Below are 21,044 nucleotides of genomic sequence, written 5' to 3' on the forward strand. Positions count from 1 at the left end.
AGGTTTTATACATCTTTTATTATATTTACTCCTAAGTTGCTTATAATTTTAGTTATTATTGTCTGTGCTGTCTTTGTGGAACTTAAATTTTTCTGTATGTATAAATTTTTTTCTGAACCATTTGAAAGTATGTTGTAGGCATGCCCCTTTACTCCTAAATGCTTCAGTAGGTATTTCCTAAAAACAAGAACATTCTCTTACATAACCTAAGTACATTTATTAAAATTAGGAAATTATTATTGATATAGTATTATTATCTAATTTATAGACTTTCTTTCAAATTTCACCAACTGTCCATATACAAAAGGGGAAAGAAAACCTTTTTTTGGTCCTGATCCATCCATACATTATACTTAGTTGCCGTTTCTCTTTAGTTTCTTTTGGTCTGTGACAATTCATCAGTCTTTATCTTTCATGACCTTGTCATTTTTTGAAGTATATAGATAGGTTACTTTGTGGAATGTCCCTCACTTTGAGTTTCGGTTTTTGGTTTCCTCATCCTGTCATACTGTCTTTTTGTCATGTTGTGACAAAAAGTATATCACACCAGAGGCACATACGGTCTGTTTAAGCCATTACTGGTAATATTAACTTCAATCACTTGATTAAGGCAATGGCTGCCAGTTTTCTCCACTACAAACTTAAACTGTTTTTCTTCTATGTAATTAATATGTATCTTGATTCAATTAAAAAATAGATATAGGACCATTCAGGGTTTTGTTTTCATCCTTCTTGAGTTTGTTTTTGCTAAGACCTATGATAGGGCAAATGTCTTCCTCCAGGGGGCCTTTTGATCTTTATAATGATTATAAATGAGTGAGCAGAGACAGGTGAATTAAATGAGTATAATCTGAGATTCCAGCCCAGATCTTGTCTCTGGAACCCTTTGGTTTTTACTGGCAAGTTTGGAATTACCCCCTTTTCATCACTAGATGAAAATGCTAACAGAATTTGTAACTTCACAAATTCCAAAGCTGATGAAACAATACAACTAAATTTTATAGTGATATTCATTAAAGTGGTATTCTATCAGGAATTCCCTGGTGGTCCAGTAGTTAGGACTCGGCACTTTCACTGCAGGGGCCCGGGTTTGATCCCTGGTAGGAGAACTGAAATTCTGCAAGCCACACAGCTCAGCAAATAAATAAATAAATAAATAAGTAAAAATTGAAAATGGTATTCTATCTTTATAATCTGGTACTATTCAGTTGTACTGTACAATAGTTATGTATTATAAATGATTATATCATTAAATATATTTATGAAATAATGATGAACCTGGTATATAAAGGTTTATAGACTGGTAAAATACAGACAAATTTGACAGGTTTTTTAAAAATATCTATAAGACTATAGTTGAAAACTAGATACTTAATATGCATTAGAACCTTATCTCTGAATTACCTGAAGCCAAGAGTAATTTAAATATCAGGGGTCTCTGATGGACTAGAGTCTATAACAGACCATACTGTGCTGACTTTTCCTAGCATGAGCAGGGCTCAGTTATGATGTTTGAGCACCTAGTTAATTCTAACGGCCTCAGAGATGTCATGGAACACTATGGTCTCATCCCTGATGAAGATATTTGGTTTATCAAGGAACAAATTACAGGACCACTTGAATCACCCATCAAAGATACTTCAAAGGTAAGTTTGTATACAATTTAATTTGAACTGACTGGTTCTTTTCATCTAGTCTTTTCTTGATTCCTTCAGATCTTTTTGAAGAGGTGACATTTGGCTATTTTAGAGATACTAAATGATAAAATATGTGATACATTTCTACTGGTTAATGCAAAAAATAAAAGACTTATATAGTTCTTCCAGCTCTTAACTGAGTTCTTCAGAAGTTATCCCCCAAATTAAAATACATATATAAATATTTTTAATGAATATGTATGCAGTATTTTCTATAGAAGCCTAAAGTAACTTAGCTTGGAAAATGTAAAAGTATGTGTCTTGTTTATTCATTAAAATTACCATATTTGAAATATTGAAATATGTGAAGACAGAAAAAAGCTGATTTAGTTCAGAGGGAAATATGTTTTGTTTCCTTTTTGATCTTTTTTCTTTTAATTAGAAGAAAGAATTCCCTTTGTGGTTTTTAAAGTTTTTTTCCTTAAAACATACAAATCTACTTGTAAGGTGTAAGATAAAGAGGTGGATTTTATAGCAAATATCCTATTTCCAAAAAACAGAGCTCCTAGGAATTCCGTGGTGGTCCAGTGGTTGGGACTGCTCAGGGCCCGGGTTCTGTCCCTGGTCAGGGACCTAGGATCCCACAGGCCACACAGCACGGCCAAAAAACAAACCAACAAAAAACAGAGCTCTAGAAATTCTTTGAATGGTGCATATCATTTAGACTAGATGTGTAGCTGCTTTGAAAGACAGTATTATTTTCATGGCTGAATTTAAGCATTTGAATATAAGGACCATTCTTACTAGTTCGTAATTAGATCTTATATTTTTAAAAAACTTTTAAACCAAGAAAGCTTGTTGGTTATGGGAAGTGTAATAGAGTTAGGATCCTTCCAAAGGCACAAGGTTTAGTATTAACAGGATATCATACTTCAGCATGTGTTTTCCCTTTTTTACTAATTTAGGAATTAAGTGGAAGAAGGAGAAAGTAGAACCTTCTCACTTACCTAACCTTCCCACTCGAATATCTGTTTATAATTTTCATGTTAATACAGTTGCTTTGCTTTGCTTACAAATAGATTTGGCTCCTATCCTAAAACTTTCAGTGGGTTTTCTTGTCTTCCAGTGGCTATATAAAGGGCGTCCTAAAGAAAAAAACTTCCTTTATGAGATAGTGGCCAATAAAAGAAATGGCATTGATGTGGACAAATGGGATTATTTTGCCAGGTATGTACTGAACACTTCAGAAAAGTTGGTTAAAATCCTTGTATACTTTAAATATATACAGTTTTTATTTAAATAAATAACAAAAAAAAATAAAATCCTTATATAAATTCCGTGTTGACATTTAAGGTACAGTTTCCTTTGTTGAAAAATTTTATCTCTCTGCTTTGGAATCTTTCTAGGGACTGCCATCATCTTGGAATCCAAAATAATTTTGATTACAAGCGCTTTATTAAGTTTGCCCGTGTCTGTGAGGTAGATAATACGAAGCATATTTGTACTAGAGAAAAGGTGAGCTATGTCAGAGAACAACAAGGAAGGTATAGTTCCTAATGTGAAATCTAGAAATAACCCTTCACAAATTTGGAAAAATCACTACCTGGTAAATTGTCAATCTCTTTACTTCATGCTTAGCATTTGTAGGTATCTTAAGGCTCTTTTCACTTCTACTGCATTGTTAAATAATAATAAAATTACAGTAGACATTTACTGAGTGTTGTTCTAGGCACTGTTTTAAGTGCTTTAGAGGGATTAACTCAGGCCTCATCTGCCCTATAAAACAGATACTGTTATTATCGCATTTAACAGGTGAGCAAATTGAAGCAGAGAAGACATACAGGTAATGGCAGAACTGGAATTTCAATCCAGGAAGTTTGGCTTGAGTACTATCCTTAATCACTATATTACGTGTTTCACAGTAGTTAAAATCCTACAACCATTAGGTCCCTGCTAGATTAGAGTCGTGTAACTAAAGAATATAACAGTATTATACTATAGAAAGTCTTTCTTTTGAGAATGAAGACTATAAGAATAATAATATCTAATTTTTAGAGTTATTGGGAAATTTAAAAATATATGTAAAATGCCTAAAACAGAATGCGTCGAGTTAAAACACTCAACAGATTTTGATTTACCAAGAACAAAAGTTGCCAATGTGTAGTTTTACGAATCTGCCTTGCTCTTTCTTAGTGGGCCCAGGGGTTTTAGTGAAGTAGCCACTGTGCCTAGCCTTCCTTTATGCCACCATCCCTTTTCCTTGACTAATATACTTGTCTACTAACAAGGGAACCTGATCTGATCCTCTATTGTTTCACATTCTTCTGCAGGAGGTTGGAAACCTGTATGACATGTTCCACACCCGCAACTCTTTGCATCGCAGAGCTTATCAACACAAAGTTGGTAACATCATTGATACAATGTAAGAAATTCGATAGTTACTTCCCTATAAAATTTTCCATGATGCTTTGCTAGAGTATCACACTTGGGTCAAGTTGAGATTTCTAGATAAATTCAAGTAAATTTTAAGCGAACAAATCTAAAATATTTCCCTTACATAAAACAAAGCTAGCATAAAGTGAACTTAGAGGTGAGGAGGAGACTGGGTAAAGAGGATAGATTCAGTTATCAAAATTAGTAGCAAATAGTAAAACCTACAGGAATTTTACTTCTTCTCCCCGATCCAGTTAGAACCAAAGCAGAAAAGTACAGCCAGGTCTCTATGTGACTCAAAGACCCCATGAGGAATTACCAAAAGTTGGGTGTGAGTCAAGTTAATTCCATGTCTCTGAAATAGTTTTAAATTGATTTACTTTAAGCCTTTCATGTTCATGTTTACACTTGTGTTGAGAAAATTTACCTTCTTTTCTACTTTTTTCCCCATCTGTCGTGAGCAGACTAGTTAGAATTCTTTCCCCTATTAGTATGGTTATCAGTTTGGTAAGAGCTTTTATTGTTTTGTTTGTTTTTAATGTGGAGAACCAGAGAGATCTAGGTAGAAAACCTGGTACCACTTCTTCCTAACTTGATTAAATGAAAATTACTTAATTTCTACATCTGTGAAATTGAGGCTGATTATACCTATCTTATTGTTAGAAAGATTAAATGATGGATCTAAAGCTCTGTCATAATGCCTGGAACATAGTCAATATGGTAGTCCACAAATCACCGTGGACTTATTTAGCATGACTGAGAAGCAGTTGTCTTTTTCTTTTTTTTATAAGTTGCAGGTGTACAATATAGTGATTCGCAACTTTTAAAGGTTGTATTCCATTTATAGCTATTATAAAATATTGGCTATATTCCCTGTTATACAATATATCCTTGTAGCTTATTTTACCTAATAGTTTATACCTCTCAATCCCCTACCCCTATATTGCCCCTCCCGGCTTCCCTCTCCCCACTGGTAACCCCTAGTTTGTTCTCTGTATTTGTAAGTCTGAGAAGCAGTTGTCTTCAGAGCATTGTGTGTGAAGATTTTATGTCCCTAAAGTAGAAAGGTTTCCTTAACTTTAAGCAAGGCATAAAGCAAATATTCAAATTTTCTCATAAACATAAATGTTTATAAAATGATCTTTAGGATTACAGATGCCTTCTTCAAAGCAGACCCTTACATAGAGATAACAGGTTCTGGAGGAAAAAAGTATCATATTTCTACAGCAATTGATGACATGGAAGCCTTCACTAAGCTGACAGGTAAGAAGTAGAAGGTAATATAGGTGGTCCATCTCAGGTAAAGTATAAGCTTTCCCTGGATTGCAGATGGGTTATTTTCCAAACATTCCGATGCATTTAGCTTCTAAAGTGATCGTATACCATTGGACTTGAGTTTTATCTCTGCTTTGTACTAACAAGGTAGCCTTGATAAAGTTATTTAACCTCTCTGAACCTTAGTTTCCTCATCTAAATGGGAGTAATGATACTTAGCATATAGTTTCTTGTGATGCTTCAATGACGCATATAGCACCTAGAATAGTACCTGGCATGTAAGTACTCAATATTAATTATTATTTAACTTATAATGCAGCTGGACCAATTGGACCAGGCCAATACCAAAAAGCTGACTTGCCCTTTTAACATGATTTTTGTTGCAAAACACAGGATGTGAGAAATATTTCTCAGCACATCAGCAGAAACAAACTCTGCAACTCAGGGTAGTAAGGAAGAGAGGTGAGGTGTCGCAGCTGATTCTTTAATGTGGGAAAGTATAGACTGAGAAATAAAGATCAGTAAAGCAAAAAAAAAACAAAGAGTATGCATCAGTCAGGGTTCTTAGTTGGAAATCCTGAAACTGTCTCTGCTTAACTAAAAACAAAGTCACAGAATCAGTGGAAAGGCTGGAGGTTCTGAAATAAGCAAGAACAACAGAAGCCGAGTGGCCTCGACACAACCAAGATCAACTTCCTGCTGCATCTCTGCTAGACTTTATTTTATATGTGTGTAGGCAATTAATATAGAGCGTCCCCATTACACTTGTAACTTTTTAGTCATTTTCCAATCATAACTAAACCAAAGATGAGAAGTGAAATGGTGATTCCCTGTATCAAATGTCTGTGTACACTGAGGACACTGTGTTCATCAATAATTACAGTTTATAATGTGACAAGTGAGTGCTTTTTGCTTGTTAGTTAACCTGGGTTGGATTGATGACAAAGTTACTTATAGGGCATGATGTATCTAAATAGTTTATGTGTTTTATTTTAATAACATCATAGCAGGTACACTAGTCTCCCATTGTATGGATAGGAATGGATGGAAGAAGAGATTATAAGACAATTTGAGCAAGCCATGGATGTTTACTTTCAATTTTTGCTCATAAGGAAGCAAGTGATGCTGTGTTTTAAAAAATCATCTTCAGTTTTCCTCAGAGACCAGTCCTAACCATTCATCCTGTAACATTATATTACATTTAAATTATCTCTTTTAATGAGGTCTTAACTGCACATGGGACACGTGGGCTTTTACCCAGTTCAATGAGAGAGCTCACTGATCATATACTTGGATGTTGTACAATGTCAAAAATCCCAGACAAGACATTAGGTCACATTTTTGTGCTTTATCTGCCAGAGTATGGGAGAACAAGCATATGGCCTTTCCAACTTTCATTTTACTTTTTTTTTTCCTCTCATCTTACTTTTCTTGCATATTATTCTGAGCAGTCACGTACTCCTTATTGTCCTTAACTACATGACCTTGAAGGAACTGGACCATGTGAGCCTTCCTTACTTTTGCTGCATTTCCAAAAGCAACTCACCTTAATTTAAAAAATCTCCATTTCTTATTTTCAAATTTTTTAGAATGTTCTTCCACATTTTGGGGGGAAGTGTTGAGAATATACAGCAATATTGAAAGAACTTTACAGTTAAAACCTGTATACTCACCACCTAAATCCTAGCATTTACTGGACTTGCTTTACCACATATTTATTACTTACCATCCCTCTATCCATTTATTAATCTCTGTAAAGTTTGATGCATTTTAAGGTAAATTTCAGACATCAGTATACTTTACCCTAACTCCTTCAGCATGAAGATTAACTAAAGTTCAATAACTGTTTATAGATTTTTTTTCCTTTTGATGTAAAAGTTACATGTAATTTGTATAAATGTAAACATTGTAAGTAACATTTGCTAGGCAAATGCAGGGCACAGAACATTATCTTCTCCTTAGAAAGTTCCCTTATGCCCCATCCCAGGGAATTCCTGTCCCTACCTCACCCCTAGAAGCAACCACTATCTTCCTGTCCTAGACTTTTATATCAATGGAATCATACAGCATGTATTCTTCTGTGTAAGGTTTCTTTCACTCAGCATTATGTGTTTGAGATTTATCCAGATTGCGTGTATCAGTAGTTCATTACTTTTTTTTTTTTGGCTGAGTAGTAGTCTATCATATGAATATGCCGTTTCTTGATCTGTTCTCTCTGCTTCCTGAATTCCTGTTTCTGATGGATGTTTCAGCTTATCTGGGTGTAGCTATCTTAAGCATTGCAGATGTTATGACCACTGCCTTAGGTAACCATTTTCTTACCTTGGTCTTTATCCCGCAATATTCCTAAGCAATAGGTGGACATTACTCCTTCCCTCCCTTTCCCTGCAAGACCCTACCCCCAAATCCCTTAATTAAATTGGGATCTTAGAATGTTAAATTCCAAAGAACCTTAGAGATCATCTGCTTAAAACCCCTCAAATGAGGAAATTGAGGCCAAATGAGGGAAAGCAAGTTATCCTAAAAAATGGCAAAGCTGAGCTCAAATCAAGTCTTCTGACTCCTAAGTTGAGTGTTGTTTACACTATTTTGGTGATATTTAATCATTAAATTTAATAGACAAGCAGTTTCATTTACTTTTGTACATGACTCTTTTCTGAAAAGAAAAGACTATATATGTAGAACAAATAGAACTCTCGTACAGGCTGGTGGGCATGCAGATGGTATAGCCGTTACCGAGTCCAGGCTCACTCTGCTCACCGCATGACAGGCCAATAAATTGGAGACGAGGTTGAGGCAAGGAATATGACTTTGTTCACAAAGCTGGCAGACTGAGAAGATGGCAGACTAATGTCTCAAAATAACCAATAATAATATTCGGGTTTGGATGCCAGTTTCTTTTATAGCACAGAAACGGGGAGGAGACAAGGAAGTAAAGTAAAAAGGCCATACATTTTGCAAATATCCCCTGGAATGGCTAGCCTCAGAGAGGGGATATCTTCTTTCTTGCAGCCATCCACAGGCGGACAGGGTCCAGATGTTTCCCTGAACAAAAGGCGCTTTGATTTAATATTCAGGCAGAGGGGCAGAGTTCCCCGAGGCAGGCCATTATGTATAGACAGTATCCTTTTAGTGAACAAAAGCAATGGGAAGCAAAGGTAAAAGTAAAAGAAGTAGATCCAACATGTAGTCAGATTTGGCTCTTCCCTGTTACACAGCCACTTGGGAAAAGTTGAGCATTTTCTTTTAAACATATATGTATCCTGTGATCCAGTAATCCTTCCTTTACCCACTTAGTCAATAGAAATGAAAATATAAGTCCACCCCAAAACCTGTACCTGGTAGAATAAGATGAAAGGCATTAAAGAAGAGTATCAGTCAAGTTCTGTGGAGTTTGAAGGAAGGAGGAATTACATCTCTGGTTTGGATGAATTGGAGAAGGTTTCACTGTTAGGTGCCTTTTGAAATGAACCTCAGGGATTAGATGGGCCTTTAGGAAGTAAGAGTCTGTCATGGGGGAAAGTATTTCATAATTCAGCTGGAAAGAGGGTAGATAAAAGCATGGATTAGAAAAGTGTGGTCTTACGTTAAAATAAGATTGTTCTGTTTTTCAAACTGTGCATATAATGTGTAAAGAAATAATGAAAACTAAAGATGGAGAGGTGATTTGTAGATAGCATCACTGAAAGGGCGAGGAATGTGTTAACCATGGATTGAGGCGGTACGTATACATGTAGGTGACATGAATGACAGAGACTGCAAATGTTTTATTTTGCCAAGAAGAGGCATTTTAACAAAACTCATTTTGCAAAATACAATGATTGATTCAGTCAAGGATTATCAATGAATGCTAAACCATTGGTTGAAAGTTTATTGGGATAATCAGACTCTCAAAATGTCACACTGCAGATTGTTAATTACAAACAGAAAGATACATTTGTACCAGAGAACTTTGGGGATTATTGCTTTAAGCAACTGTTGGAATTTAACATAACCCATAAAGGTAATAAAGCCCATTATGTGACTCACTGAGCCAAGCTCTTATATAATGTTCTTAGATGTTGTAACATTTATATTGTTCTTGACAACAGTGTTTTCCTTGAATCTAGTGGTGAAGAAACAGTCAAACAAGTTCAGAGTCTGGGACATTTTACAAAATGACTGCATGACCTTTTCTTTCTTTCTTTCTTTCTTTCTTTCTTATTTATTTATTTACTTACTTACTTACTGCATTGGGTCTTCGTTGCTGCATGTGGGCTTTCTCTAGTTGCGGCGAGTAGGGGCTACTCTTCATTGTGGTGTGCAGGCTTCTTGTTGTGGTGGCTTCTCTTGTTGCGGAGCATGGGCTCTAGGCATGCAGGCTTCAGTAGTTGTGGCACACAGGCTCAGTAATTCTGGCTCACAGGCTCTAGAGCACAGGCTCAGTAATTGTGGCACTAGATCCCGCATGCCACAACTAAGACCCAGTGCAGCCAAATAAATAAAAATAAAGAAATATCTTTAAAAACAACATAGGGGCTTCCCTGGTGGGGCAGTGGTTAAGAATTCACCTGCCAATGCAGGAGACATGGGTTCAATCCCTGGTCTGGGAAGATCCCACATGCCACGGAGTAGCTAAGCCCATGTGCCACACTACTGAGCCTGTGCTCTAGAGCCCACGAGCCAGAACTACTGAAGCCCGGGCACCTAGAGCCCGTGCTCTGCAACAAGAGAAGCCACTGCAATGAGAAACCCGTGCACCACAACAAAAAGTAGCCCCCATTCACCACAGCTAGAGAAAGCCCATGCTCAGCAATGAAGACCCAACGCAGCCAAAATTAAATAAATAATAAATAAATAATTAAATAAATCTAAAATAATAATAAAAAACATAACAATAAATGAGTACAACCTTTTGTACCCAAAACCCAGTCTCACGTCATCAACTCCAGTCAGTCTTGTCTCATCTCTCCCCTTTTCCACTCATTAGATTACCTTGAAGCAAATCCAGAACATCGACTGGAACACTTTTACAAGGTCTTTTCACTTCAGGCTTTAAAAGTTTTTTTCACATTGTTATGATCATAGGTACCTATGTTTGTAAAATTCTGCTTGAAATCATTTCAGAAGTACAGCAGTGTATGTCTTTTTAAATCTTATCTTTGCGTTTTAATGTAACTGAAATTTCATCAAATTGGCAGATAACATTTTTCTGGAGATTTTATACTCTACTAATCCCAAATTGGATGCTGCACGAGAGATTTTAAAGAAAATTGAATGTCGTAATCTCTACAAGTATTTGGGTGAGACTCAGCCTATAGCACAAAAGATTAAAAAGGTAAGTTGAAAGGTCCTCTTTCCCCCAAGAGGAAACCATTAGCCCATCACAATACCACCACTGTCTTCTAAGCCCTTTACACATTCTCATTTAATCTTCACATCAGTCTTCTGAGGCCTGTCCTACAGATGAAGAAACTGAGGCATGGGAGAGATTAAATAACTTGCCCATGGAAGCACAGTTAGTGAGCCAGGATTCAAAGCCAAGTCTCATTTACACCAAACCTTTACTGTCTCATCTTGGAAGTGAGAGGGGGCCTCAAATTTTGTCTAGATCCATAGACGAGAAAACGAATGTAAGGAAAAGGGGCCTCAACCTGAGGTATCTGTATGCGCTTCTTTGAGACTCTAAGGACCTGCTTTAACTATTTCCTCCTTTCACAGTTTATCAGTTTCCCCAGATGGTGCTTGCCTGCCTTCTTTAGCTCAGTTATCAGTTCTCTCTCCTGCTCGTTGAAGGGTTTTCTCTTTGTCAGAAAGCACATAACACAAGCCACGCTACCAACCACATCCTGCCTCACGATACTTCCTTGGGTCACACTTTACTTCTTCTTCTTTTTTTTTTATTTTATTTTATTTTATTTTATTTTATTTTATTTTATTTTATTTTTTGGGGGGTACACCAGGTTCAATCATCTGTTTTTATACACATATCCCCGTATTCCCTCCCTTCCTTGACTCCCCCCCTCGAGTCCCCCCCACCCTCCCTGCCCCAGTCCTCTAAGGCATCTTCCATCCTCGAGTTGGACTCCCTTTGTTATACAACAACTTCCCACTGACTATTTTACAGTTGGTAGTATATATATGTCTGTGCTACTCTCTCGCTTCGTCTGTTTCCCCTTCACCCCCCGCCCCCTCCCATACCTCGAGTTCTCCAGTCCATTCTCTGTATCTGCATCCTTGTTCTTGTCACTGAGTTCATCAGTACCATTCTTCTTGTTTTACTAATAGGTTAATGCCACATTTTTTTTCAACATGAAATTCTGTTATGAAAATCGCACCATTGTAATTTGATTAAAAGATGGCATAGGCAGAAGGCATATATTTGTTAGGGAAATCTCTACCTGCTTTTTTTGATAAAGTGCCGTTTTTAGAGTGGGAACCTCTTCATGGCACAAACACTGTAGAATGAAGAACTGGAGTTCTAACATGAGAAGCCTCGTCTTTTCTAGGAAACCTATGACAGACTTCCGCAAGGAGTCGCCGACGCTAAACCCCGGGACCTAGAGCTAGAAGCTGAACTGAAGGCTGAAGATTTCGTAGTGGATGTAAGTAGTTAGCCCAGTAACATACTAAGCAAATAATTTGTTTAAAATAAAGCACCACTCCCCCCCATTATAACAGTAGCACATGTTCATTATAGAAAATTTGGAAAATACAGAAAGATGGAAGGAAGAGAATCACCTGTGATATCACAAAAAACTAACATTAAGCAGTTTTAAATTTTTCTTTGACATATTTTTTGTCAATATTGTCAATATTTTTATGTAATTGTGGTCATGTGATTAATAGAATGTTGTATATAGTGATTTTTGAATATTTTCTTGATCAAAAAAGTAATACATACCAAAAATTTTTAAATTGCACACACACGCGCGCACACACACACACACACACACACACACACAGGAAAAAGTTAGGACTTTTTGACTCCTATTTTCATAGAGGATGTAGTGTCTTCTTGTATCCTAATGAGAATGCCAGATGGCTTTCTCACATTTTCTTATGTTTCCTCTAAGAAATTCTTTTCAGAGTTCTACTCCTCTGAAATCTCAGGACACTGTTTCCTGTGGATTGTTTCCATAAGCATTTTTCTCATTTGTTATTTTCTTGCTGTTGCATCTTTTAGCAAAGGGCGATCTCTCCATAACCATTCTTTGCCTAGGGACACAGTGAGTGAACTGCTCCTAGACCCTCTCTTTATTCACTTGACTGCATGTTGAAGTGCCTCAGATCTGCAGATCAGGCTGCAGTTTCCTGTTTCATTAGATGAGGTTCCACCAGAATAAAGGGATCTCACATCCTGACTTCCTGAGGCTCTGAAAGGTTTCACTCTCCAGAGTGTTATCCCTGGGCTCCCAAGTGTCTTCCCTTGCCCTCTGCAGGCGTTACTCCTGGTCAGTCCCCCACCTCCCCATCTCCCAATGGATGGAGGATCAGAGGTGCTTCAAGCAGCTGCCATGCATAGGAGAAGAGGACATACGCATGGCCGATAGACATAAAAAAGAAGTTTAACTTGCTTGTTAACCTTTAGGCAAATTGATGCAATGAGTTTTATTGATTATCAGACGTATAAGATAAAAAGAAATTATAAGATTTTGTGATAATAAAGGTTTGTGAAAATGAGAGTGTAAATTGTTACAAGACACCAAACTAGGATCAATTTTAACTGACCCAGCAATTTCATTCTGGGGATTTGTCCTAAGGTGGTGATAAGTTTTGCAAAAAAAAAAGTGCAAATCTATTTATTGTGGCTTTATTATAGTGTGAAATTAGGGAAAAAATGATATTTCTATCTTTTTTTCTTTTCTTTTGTTTTTCTTTTGGCCATGCCATGTGGCATGTGGGATCTTGGTTTCCCAACCAGGGATCAAACCTGCACCCTTTGCATTAGAAGTTTGGAGTCTTAACCACTGGACCACCAGGGAAGTCCCTGTATATGTCTCTCAATAGGAAATTCAGTGGAATAATGCAAAAATTAGAAGCTGTTTTTAGCATTGAAAGATGTTTATAAGTAAAAGTATATACAGAATGATTTTATTTTTTTCTCTAAATGTATATACACACATGTGTACAGTGAACATACTGAAAACATTTTGGATATATTAACAGTAGAATGTTAACATTGTATCTACCTGAGTAATGGAATTGCAGATGATTTTTTTTTTTACAGTGAGTATGGTACAAGGGTTTCATAATCTGAAACGCTTTCCACTTTAAGATGGGTAGCGCCCATCTATATTTTGATAAAGCAAGTAAAAATGCTAATCAAATGTCTTATCATGAATTAGCATCTAGTTTTAGCTTGACAGTGGAATATATTTATGTGGTGCATCTTACGATATATGGCCCCTTTTGGGACTGTATGTAGTAACTTTTATGATTATTCAGTGGGCTGTAAAACATAATTTACTATTTAGAATTAAAGGTTCATGGTTGTTGGTCTGTAGCTACTTTTTTACTCTTGAGTCCTTGGTTAAGAATGGGATCTCCATATAACATTGCCCTTCTGGAAAGGAACTGTTTTCAAATCTGTTTTAAGGAGGAATTTACAGTTATGCATTATGAAGAAAACAGGGATTGCCTTTTATCCCTATTCTAAAGCCAAGGAAATAAATACGGAAGAGGTAGTGGCACTTCTGAAAGTTATTGAGAATTTGATTAATGTTCATGCCTTACCACGATGGGTAAAAATATCAGTGCCGCATCAGGTCCCTCCCATGTGAAACAACACCCAGGAGAGAGACCTGTGACAGCACCAGCCCTGGGATTGTGGGGAGGACTGAGCCATTCTCCCTCACAGATAAAGGGATGCAGCTCTCAAAGCCAGTAGACCATGCAGGGTGGGAGGGCCAGCCATGTCCTGCAGACCCCTGGTCTCACTTCTAGACCACGGCTGAATCTCAGATGCCCACCTTTCTCTCACAGGCCACTGGCAGCATAGCCACCAAAGCTCATATGCCAGTTTTCTTCAGTCACCACTCACAGGATAGCCCCTCGCATCATCTGTTCTTTTCTGTACCGTCATCACCACATTACTCTATTTCTTCCCCTTACTTTACTTCCAATCTCTTCCCTTGTCCCAAAACTGTCCATGGAGCCCTTTGGTATTTCCACTGCATAATTAACTAACTCCCCATATTTTCAGCCTTTTTGCTGACTATCTCTTTTGCCTTTGTTGCAGCCTGGCTGTCCCCTGAGAACCTGATTCCCCTGCAGCTCTTTCAGGAAAAGCATATTCTTGCTTTTCCCGAAAGAGAGTCAGCAGACCTTCCTGTTCGTCAGTCCTCTTGTTCCCTAGTACCACGTCAACACCCCACGTGAGATCCATGCGCCTCTGAGACTGACATCCTTAAACCATCTCCCGTTCTGTTGCCTGAAGATTTTGGCGTGGTGTAGAGGCTTCCGCTCTGCTCCAGTTCCTGCCATCATCTTTAGTGGCTTCGTAGTCCACATGGCGCCAGCTTTGACCCCCTTATCCTCATCCTCAGTGACCTTATCCCCTCCACCACAGCCAACACGCTCTACAGATTACACTCTGAACCTTATCAACATTTGAAAATGCCCTCCCTCTAAAAATCACTAATGTAGGCACCCCATCTCTGTCCACAAACCCCTTTCTTCCTTACTTGCTTGTTCCTACCTCATCGGGACCTCCAGTTTATTGTCTCCTTACTTTCTTCCAGCTTGTCAGTGACCTATCTTTATTTCTCTCCCAATATAACTTAGATCCTATTTCCATTATCCTCAGTTGCCTCTCCTCTCTTTGATCTCCCTCACAAAAGGCTGAATGACAGTTCCTGGTCACCAACCCTAGCTGGGCCCTCTGGACTTTCTGGCAAGCTTAGTGCAGTCCTCCCAGTCTCCATAGCGACTATTTCAAACCATCCTCACTCCTCCCAAATCTCCAGCCCTGCTTCCCAGCACCAGCTGTGTTTGCTGTCAGTGACTAACCCCACTTTGGCTTTTATGTCAGAGATAAGATGTGAGTTATTCAATAGGAACTCTCTCCACCTATACCATCAAATAAGCAAGCCTGCCTCCATCTGCAGCTGTGTTCAGACTTCCCTCTGGCACGCTGAGGAAGTGTCTCTCTTCCTATCAAAGGCTAAGGGCTGTCCGATAGAACTTTCTCTGGTGATGGATATGTTCTGCATCTGTGCTGTCCATTTCAGTAGCAATGAGCTACACATGTCTTTTGAGCACTGAAATGTGGCTGCTGCAGCTGAAGAACTAATTTTATTCTTAAATTTAATGTTTATGGCTTGACATGTAAAGAGCCACACGTGGCTGGTGGCTACCCCATTGGGCAGTGGAGCCAGAGAGCCATTTGTCTCAGCACATCTGCAGGACCTTACAGTGTGCATTCTCTCCTCTCTCTCTCTCTGACTTTCCCATCAGCAGTTAAACAGACTTTCCTCTGAAGAAAAAAACAAACCCCACACCCCTCTTCACCCATCTCCTCTTCTTGAGGGTCAAACTCATTGAAAAGTTGTGTCCCTTTACCTTTCCTGGTTATCACAGTCCACTTCCTTTTCTCCCCTCGAGCCTCTCTTAACAGCCAAACTTCTAAGAGTTGTCTTCTCTCTTTTATTTCTCGTCTACTTCTTTTTTTTATTTTGTTGTTGTTTGTTTGTTTGTTTTGGCCACACCATGCAGCTTGAGGGATATTAGTTCCCAACCAGGATCAAACCTGTGCTCCCTGCAGTGGAAGTGCAGTCTTAACCACTGGATGGCCAGGGAAGTCCCTTCTCATCTACTTCTGAACCTTTTTTCTGTCACCATCACTGTACAGCTGTACCTCGTTTTATTGCAAGTCATTTTATTGCACTTTGCATGCATTGCAACATCCCTGAGGTCTGCCTGTAAAAACTACTCTTACCAAGATCACCAGTGACGTCAGTGTTACTAAAATCAACAGACGGCTCTCTGCTTCAGAGCTGTTTCTTCTGCCTGGAATTTTCTTTCCTACCTAGGCCTGGTTAATTCCTGCTCACTTATTAGTAAAGTCACTTTCCCAGGAAAACATTTCCAGTCCTTGCCTAGGAGCCCCAGACTACTAGGTTCCCAAGTTACAAAGTTTCATAGCACCATTTGCTTTTCCTTGGCAGCTCTTATAACAAATGTGGTTACATACTTACTTTTTTTTTTTTTTTTTTTTTTTTTTTTGACCACGCTGTACAGCTTGCAGGGTCTTAGTTCCCTGAGCAGGGATGGAACTCCCAGCCCCTGGTAGTGAGAGAGCTGAGTCCTAACCACTGGACAGCCAGGAAATTCCCCATAATTACTTTTATAATTATTTGTTCTACCTCAGTCTAGGTCGTGTGGTCTTTGGGGGCTGGGATTGTATCAAGCGTCCTTGTATCTTTACAAAACAGTGCCTGTCACATGTCTATCACAGTGTGTATTGGCTTTATACCCTACTTATGTTGAAAGCACAAAGCCCCACCCCCACCCCACCCAGATTTCAGACCAAGTCTCTATGGGTCATGTACCAGAGCTACTTTTATTCCACTGTGAGCCACCCTACCAGGGCTCCTACTTCTCAACCTCCAGAGAGCTCTGCTTCATTTCTCGTGATGCCCCCACAGCCCTGAATTCAGTTCTCATTGCTGTTATGTACACGATCACTTATTTATTGCTTATATTAAGGTTATCAACATGGATTACGGGATGGGAGACAAGAACCCTATTGATTATGTTCGCTTCTATGGAAAGACTGACGTCAGCAAGGCAGTCATGATTACTAAAAATCAGGTAACTACTTAGGTAGAACAAATATACTATCGTGGCATTTGGCAAATCTTTATAGTAAATTTGCATTTTACATGCAAGTTAGGTCCTAAAGTCAATGTGTACAGTTTAAAAAAAAAACAGAAGCATATCTTTAAAATTAAAGTATACCTGATTTTGTGTAGACGAGACCATCTTAACCGCCATTTTTTCCTGTTTGCTGAACACAGAAGAAAGCTCTGTATTTTGGTTTAGAAGCTAGTTTATCAGTCTGGTTGGGAAGGGAGTGTCGCACAGTTGAAGTCATCTAAGTTAAATGTGCTTATTTGCATATCTTCTGTGTGAGACTCTGTAGTCTTCATGTAATTATATCATACAAACCTTTCGTCTTTTATTAATGGACATAAAATCCCAGGACATTTTGCAATATGACAGAGCTACCTTGAATTCTTTTCTTTGGATTATCATTGGGATAAAATAGCAAAACAACATGGTGCTTTTAATTTAACATCAAACATGGAGCTTAGGAACAGCTGATCTCTCTTCAGTGTGTGAATTCAAGGTGACAGTGAAATCTTTTTGTCTTTAAAAAGGTTTCACAGTTTTTGCCAGAGAAATTTGCTGAGCAGCTGATTCGAGTTTACTATAAGAAGATGGATGAAAAGAGTCTGTCTGCTGCACGACAGCATTTCGTCCAGTGGTGTTTAATCAATAACTTCACCAAGCCACAGGTGAGTGACTTATCATTCATATACATTGCACAAATTTTTAAGTAGAAACCACAAATGATTCTTACGTCCCTCTGAAAAGTTCTCATTTAAATGACAGTCATTTGATAAACTTATTTACAAAACAGAAACAGACTCACAGACTTAGAGAACAAACTTATGGTTACTGGTGGAAGTGTTGAGGGGAGGGATAGTTAGGGAGTTTGGGATTGACGTGTACACACTGCTGCTCTTTAAAAATGGATAACCAACAAGGACCTACTGTAGGGCACAGGGAACTCTGCTCAATATTATGTAACAACTTAGATGGGAAAAGAATTTGAAAAAGAATAGATACATGTATATGTATAACTGAATCCCGTTGCTATACACCTGAAACTAACACAACATTGTTAATCAGCTCTACTCCAATATGAAATAAAAAGTTTAAAATAAATAAATGAATAAATAATAGTCATTTGATCTTGGTTTGGAAAAAAAAAGTTTTTCCACGTTAAGCTTTCCTTTTAAAATGTCTGAAGCTGTGTCAACCAGCAGTTTCTTCCTACAGCAGTTGTGAGTGGGTGCTCTGTTTGTCACTATTGCCCTCATAGTGAAACGTTTAAGATGGTGAACATGTGAACAGTACTTGACAGTGTTCTCACCAGTTGTCTTACCCAGTCCTCCCAGTGACCCTGGGGGGTGAGATAGCGTGTCCCCATCTTGCAGAGAAGGTTACCAAAGCTGAGTAGTTAACTTATTTAAGACCACAGGTAACTGATAATAAGTTTTCTAGCTGATTTCAAACTCAGCGTTCCCAAACCGATAACCCATTTAAATCCGCTAGTTGCCAATCCCATGGAGAGAGCTGTTGAGATTGTCCCTTATCAGCCATCACACGGTGGGCGCCTGGCACAGAGAACGTGACCAGTTGATATTTGCTGACTGAATAAATATGATGGGCAGGCAGGTGGGAAACAGAATTCTACTTCCTGGGCTAGTACTGTCTCTTGCAAGGCTGCCTTAGCTGCTTCCCCGTCCCCACCCCGATGCTAAAAGAAACAAGAAGGGAAGGTTAGACATGAAAGAGCAGCCCAGGGGCAGGGACACAGGGGAGTCTGTTAGGACTCAGAGTGTCGGGAGAGCTGTCAGAAAAGCCTTAGGCAGGAGGGAGGAGTCTCCGAGGTCCAGAAGGCTGGACTGTGTTTGGGTGAGTAGCAGAGAGACATGGGAGCTACCCAGAAATGGAACTGGAATAAGTTGGGTGTGTCTGGGGGCCATGAGGAGACCAGTCTGACGGGAGGAGAAAAGTCTTATCATTGAGGGGACGGGAAATGGGAAGAGCTGATTGTGGAGAAGTGTGGATAATCAGCGAAGAAAGATTTACTCTTAGGTACAGTGGGGAGGGAATTGTCGAGCGTATTCAAGACTTACCACGCTGCTGGAATTATTATCTCCTTCCGGGTTTTTGTCTCCAGCTAGAGTGAGACCCGTGGGAATAAGGAAGTGTGTTCGTCTTAGGTACTGTAGCTCCTAAGGAGACTAAACCTCTGATGAAGAAGGAAAACTGTAGCAGCAGATGGATTGGAAGGTGGAGACACTGGAAGCAGAGAGACACGGGGCTACTCAAGTTCAGCCATGCGGTGATAATGACCTTAAATCCAGACACAGACAATCAGGGAATGAGTGTTGCCACCGGGCCCCGCGTTAGGGGCCGGGGATGGACCGGTACCTGAGACACTTCCCACGGGTCTCTCTCCAGCTGGGGATAATAGACACACGAGTAAATAATAATCACAGTGGCGTGGTAAGTGCTTTTGGGTCAGGGGCGGTGTGTACAGTCTTAGAAGAGCAAAAACGAGGTGGGTCTAAGCCAGACTTGGTTGGTTGGGAAAGGTTTCTTTAAAGAAGGGCGTGGAAGCTGACACCTGAAGGATGAATGAGGGGTCAGCTGGGTAAAGAGGGGTTGGGGGTGGGCCGGAAGGTGAGAGGAACAAGATGCATTTAGGGGCGGGGGCAGGGCACTGTGCATAGTCCTGTAACCCAGGAGCACCAGAGCAGTGGGGCCACTGGGGTGTTTTAAGCAGGAAAGTGACATATTCAAGTCGGCGTTTATCAAATTCACTAGAGTTGAAATTAGAATGGGTAGAAATAAGGATGTTTGGTAGAAATAGAGACAACTTTGAAGACAAATAATGTTGACTTTGAGGTACGGGTCTTCCAGATATGAGTGTCATGGCAATAGTGTGCCTGCTTTTAATAATAGCTCTATCAAGTCAGATCCAGAAGAAATGTAATATGGAGCACAAGATACGAAAGCTTCAGCGGGGCTAAATGAGCAAACAGGACAGTGAGACAACCGCAGGGAGCCACTGCCGCCTCAAGGGTAGGAGGCGGAAGTCCAGGTGCCGGGCCCCCGGCAGAAGCTAGACCTGCAGCAGAGTCCCGGCCACTGGAGGGGTTAGGGGAGAAACACCCTGTCTCCTCTGCCCCCCTCTCTTCCAGTCTTCCACCAGTGCCTCCCATTGGCCAGACCTGACTGGAGGCCAGTAGGCACAGGAGCTGGGAAACGTAGTTCACAAGAGCAGCTCCCGTTACACAGAGCAGAGCAGAAGGAGGTCAAGAGTGGAGCTGAGAGCAAGTAGGCAAACGAAAGCCATGATATTGTGCCACAAGCGTTCTCTTCCTAGTGCAATAAAGGCTCTCACAGATCCTGTGCCGTCACATCACCTAAAGAATCTGTCCACACGTGCAGGAACAGTTCAGGACAGAGTCAGGTGTTAGAGGGCCTAGCTTCTTACACTTTTTGTTTTCAAGTCATAGTGTCACTTCACTTTGACACCATCCCTCGTTTTGGGTGGAGTCTATGCTGATGGGGCCAAAGTTATAGCTTTGATTATGGAGCAGAGTTCAAGTTCTGCAGGTACATGCTGTCCTTCCCCCTTTTTGCCGTCTTGTAGACCTGGGGCATTTATTACAGGGGGGACTAGGGAAGAGAGGAGCAAGGGTCCAGTGCAGCCCCTCTTTCTCCCTGGGAAACCAGGACAGAGTGTGTTCTGTGAAGGGAGAGGGCCTTAGAACCTAGCCATGTGCTGCTTCTGGCCATTTTTGAAAAGAATAGGTCTAGTGGCTTTTGCTCTGAAAGCTCTTCCCTTGCTAGGACTGTGGTGTTTCTAATTCAGCCCACACACTGAGTATATATACAAGCTGGGGTTTCCCAAGA

General features: G+C 39.6%; 1 protein-coding gene across 3 annotated transcripts in view; it reads left to right on the top strand.

The window, feature by feature from the left end:
* Positions 1-21,044, top strand: part of SAMHD1 (SAM and HD domain containing deoxynucleoside triphosphate triphosphohydrolase 1) — a 56,000-nt gene that overhangs the window by 32,070 nt on the left and 2,886 nt on the right. For 2 of the 3 annotated variants that reach the window (XM_057702804.1, XM_057702805.1), the window contains exons 7-15: positions 1,488-1,646; positions 2,764-2,864; positions 3,044-3,152; positions 3,968-4,059; positions 5,218-5,333; positions 10,526-10,662; positions 11,834-11,929; positions 17,034-17,138; positions 17,708-17,845. In XM_057702804.1, coding sequence (XP_057558787.1) covers positions 1,488-1,646; positions 2,764-2,864; positions 3,044-3,152; positions 3,968-4,059; positions 5,218-5,333; positions 10,526-10,662; positions 11,834-11,929; positions 17,034-17,138; positions 17,708-17,845 — 1,053 coding nt within the window. The remainder of the gene's footprint in view (positions 1-1,487; positions 1,647-2,763; positions 2,865-3,043; positions 3,153-3,967; positions 4,060-5,217; positions 5,334-10,525; positions 10,663-11,833; positions 11,930-17,033; positions 17,139-17,707; positions 17,846-21,044) is intronic. The other variant, XM_057702806.1, reaches the window with a different exon arrangement.

The sequence above is a fragment of the Hippopotamus amphibius genome, chromosome 12 (assembly GCF_030028045.1).
Source record: "Hippopotamus amphibius kiboko isolate mHipAmp2 chromosome 12, mHipAmp2.hap2, whole genome shotgun sequence".
NCBI classification, from domain to species: domain Eukaryota; kingdom Metazoa; phylum Chordata; class Mammalia; order Artiodactyla; family Hippopotamidae; genus Hippopotamus; species Hippopotamus amphibius.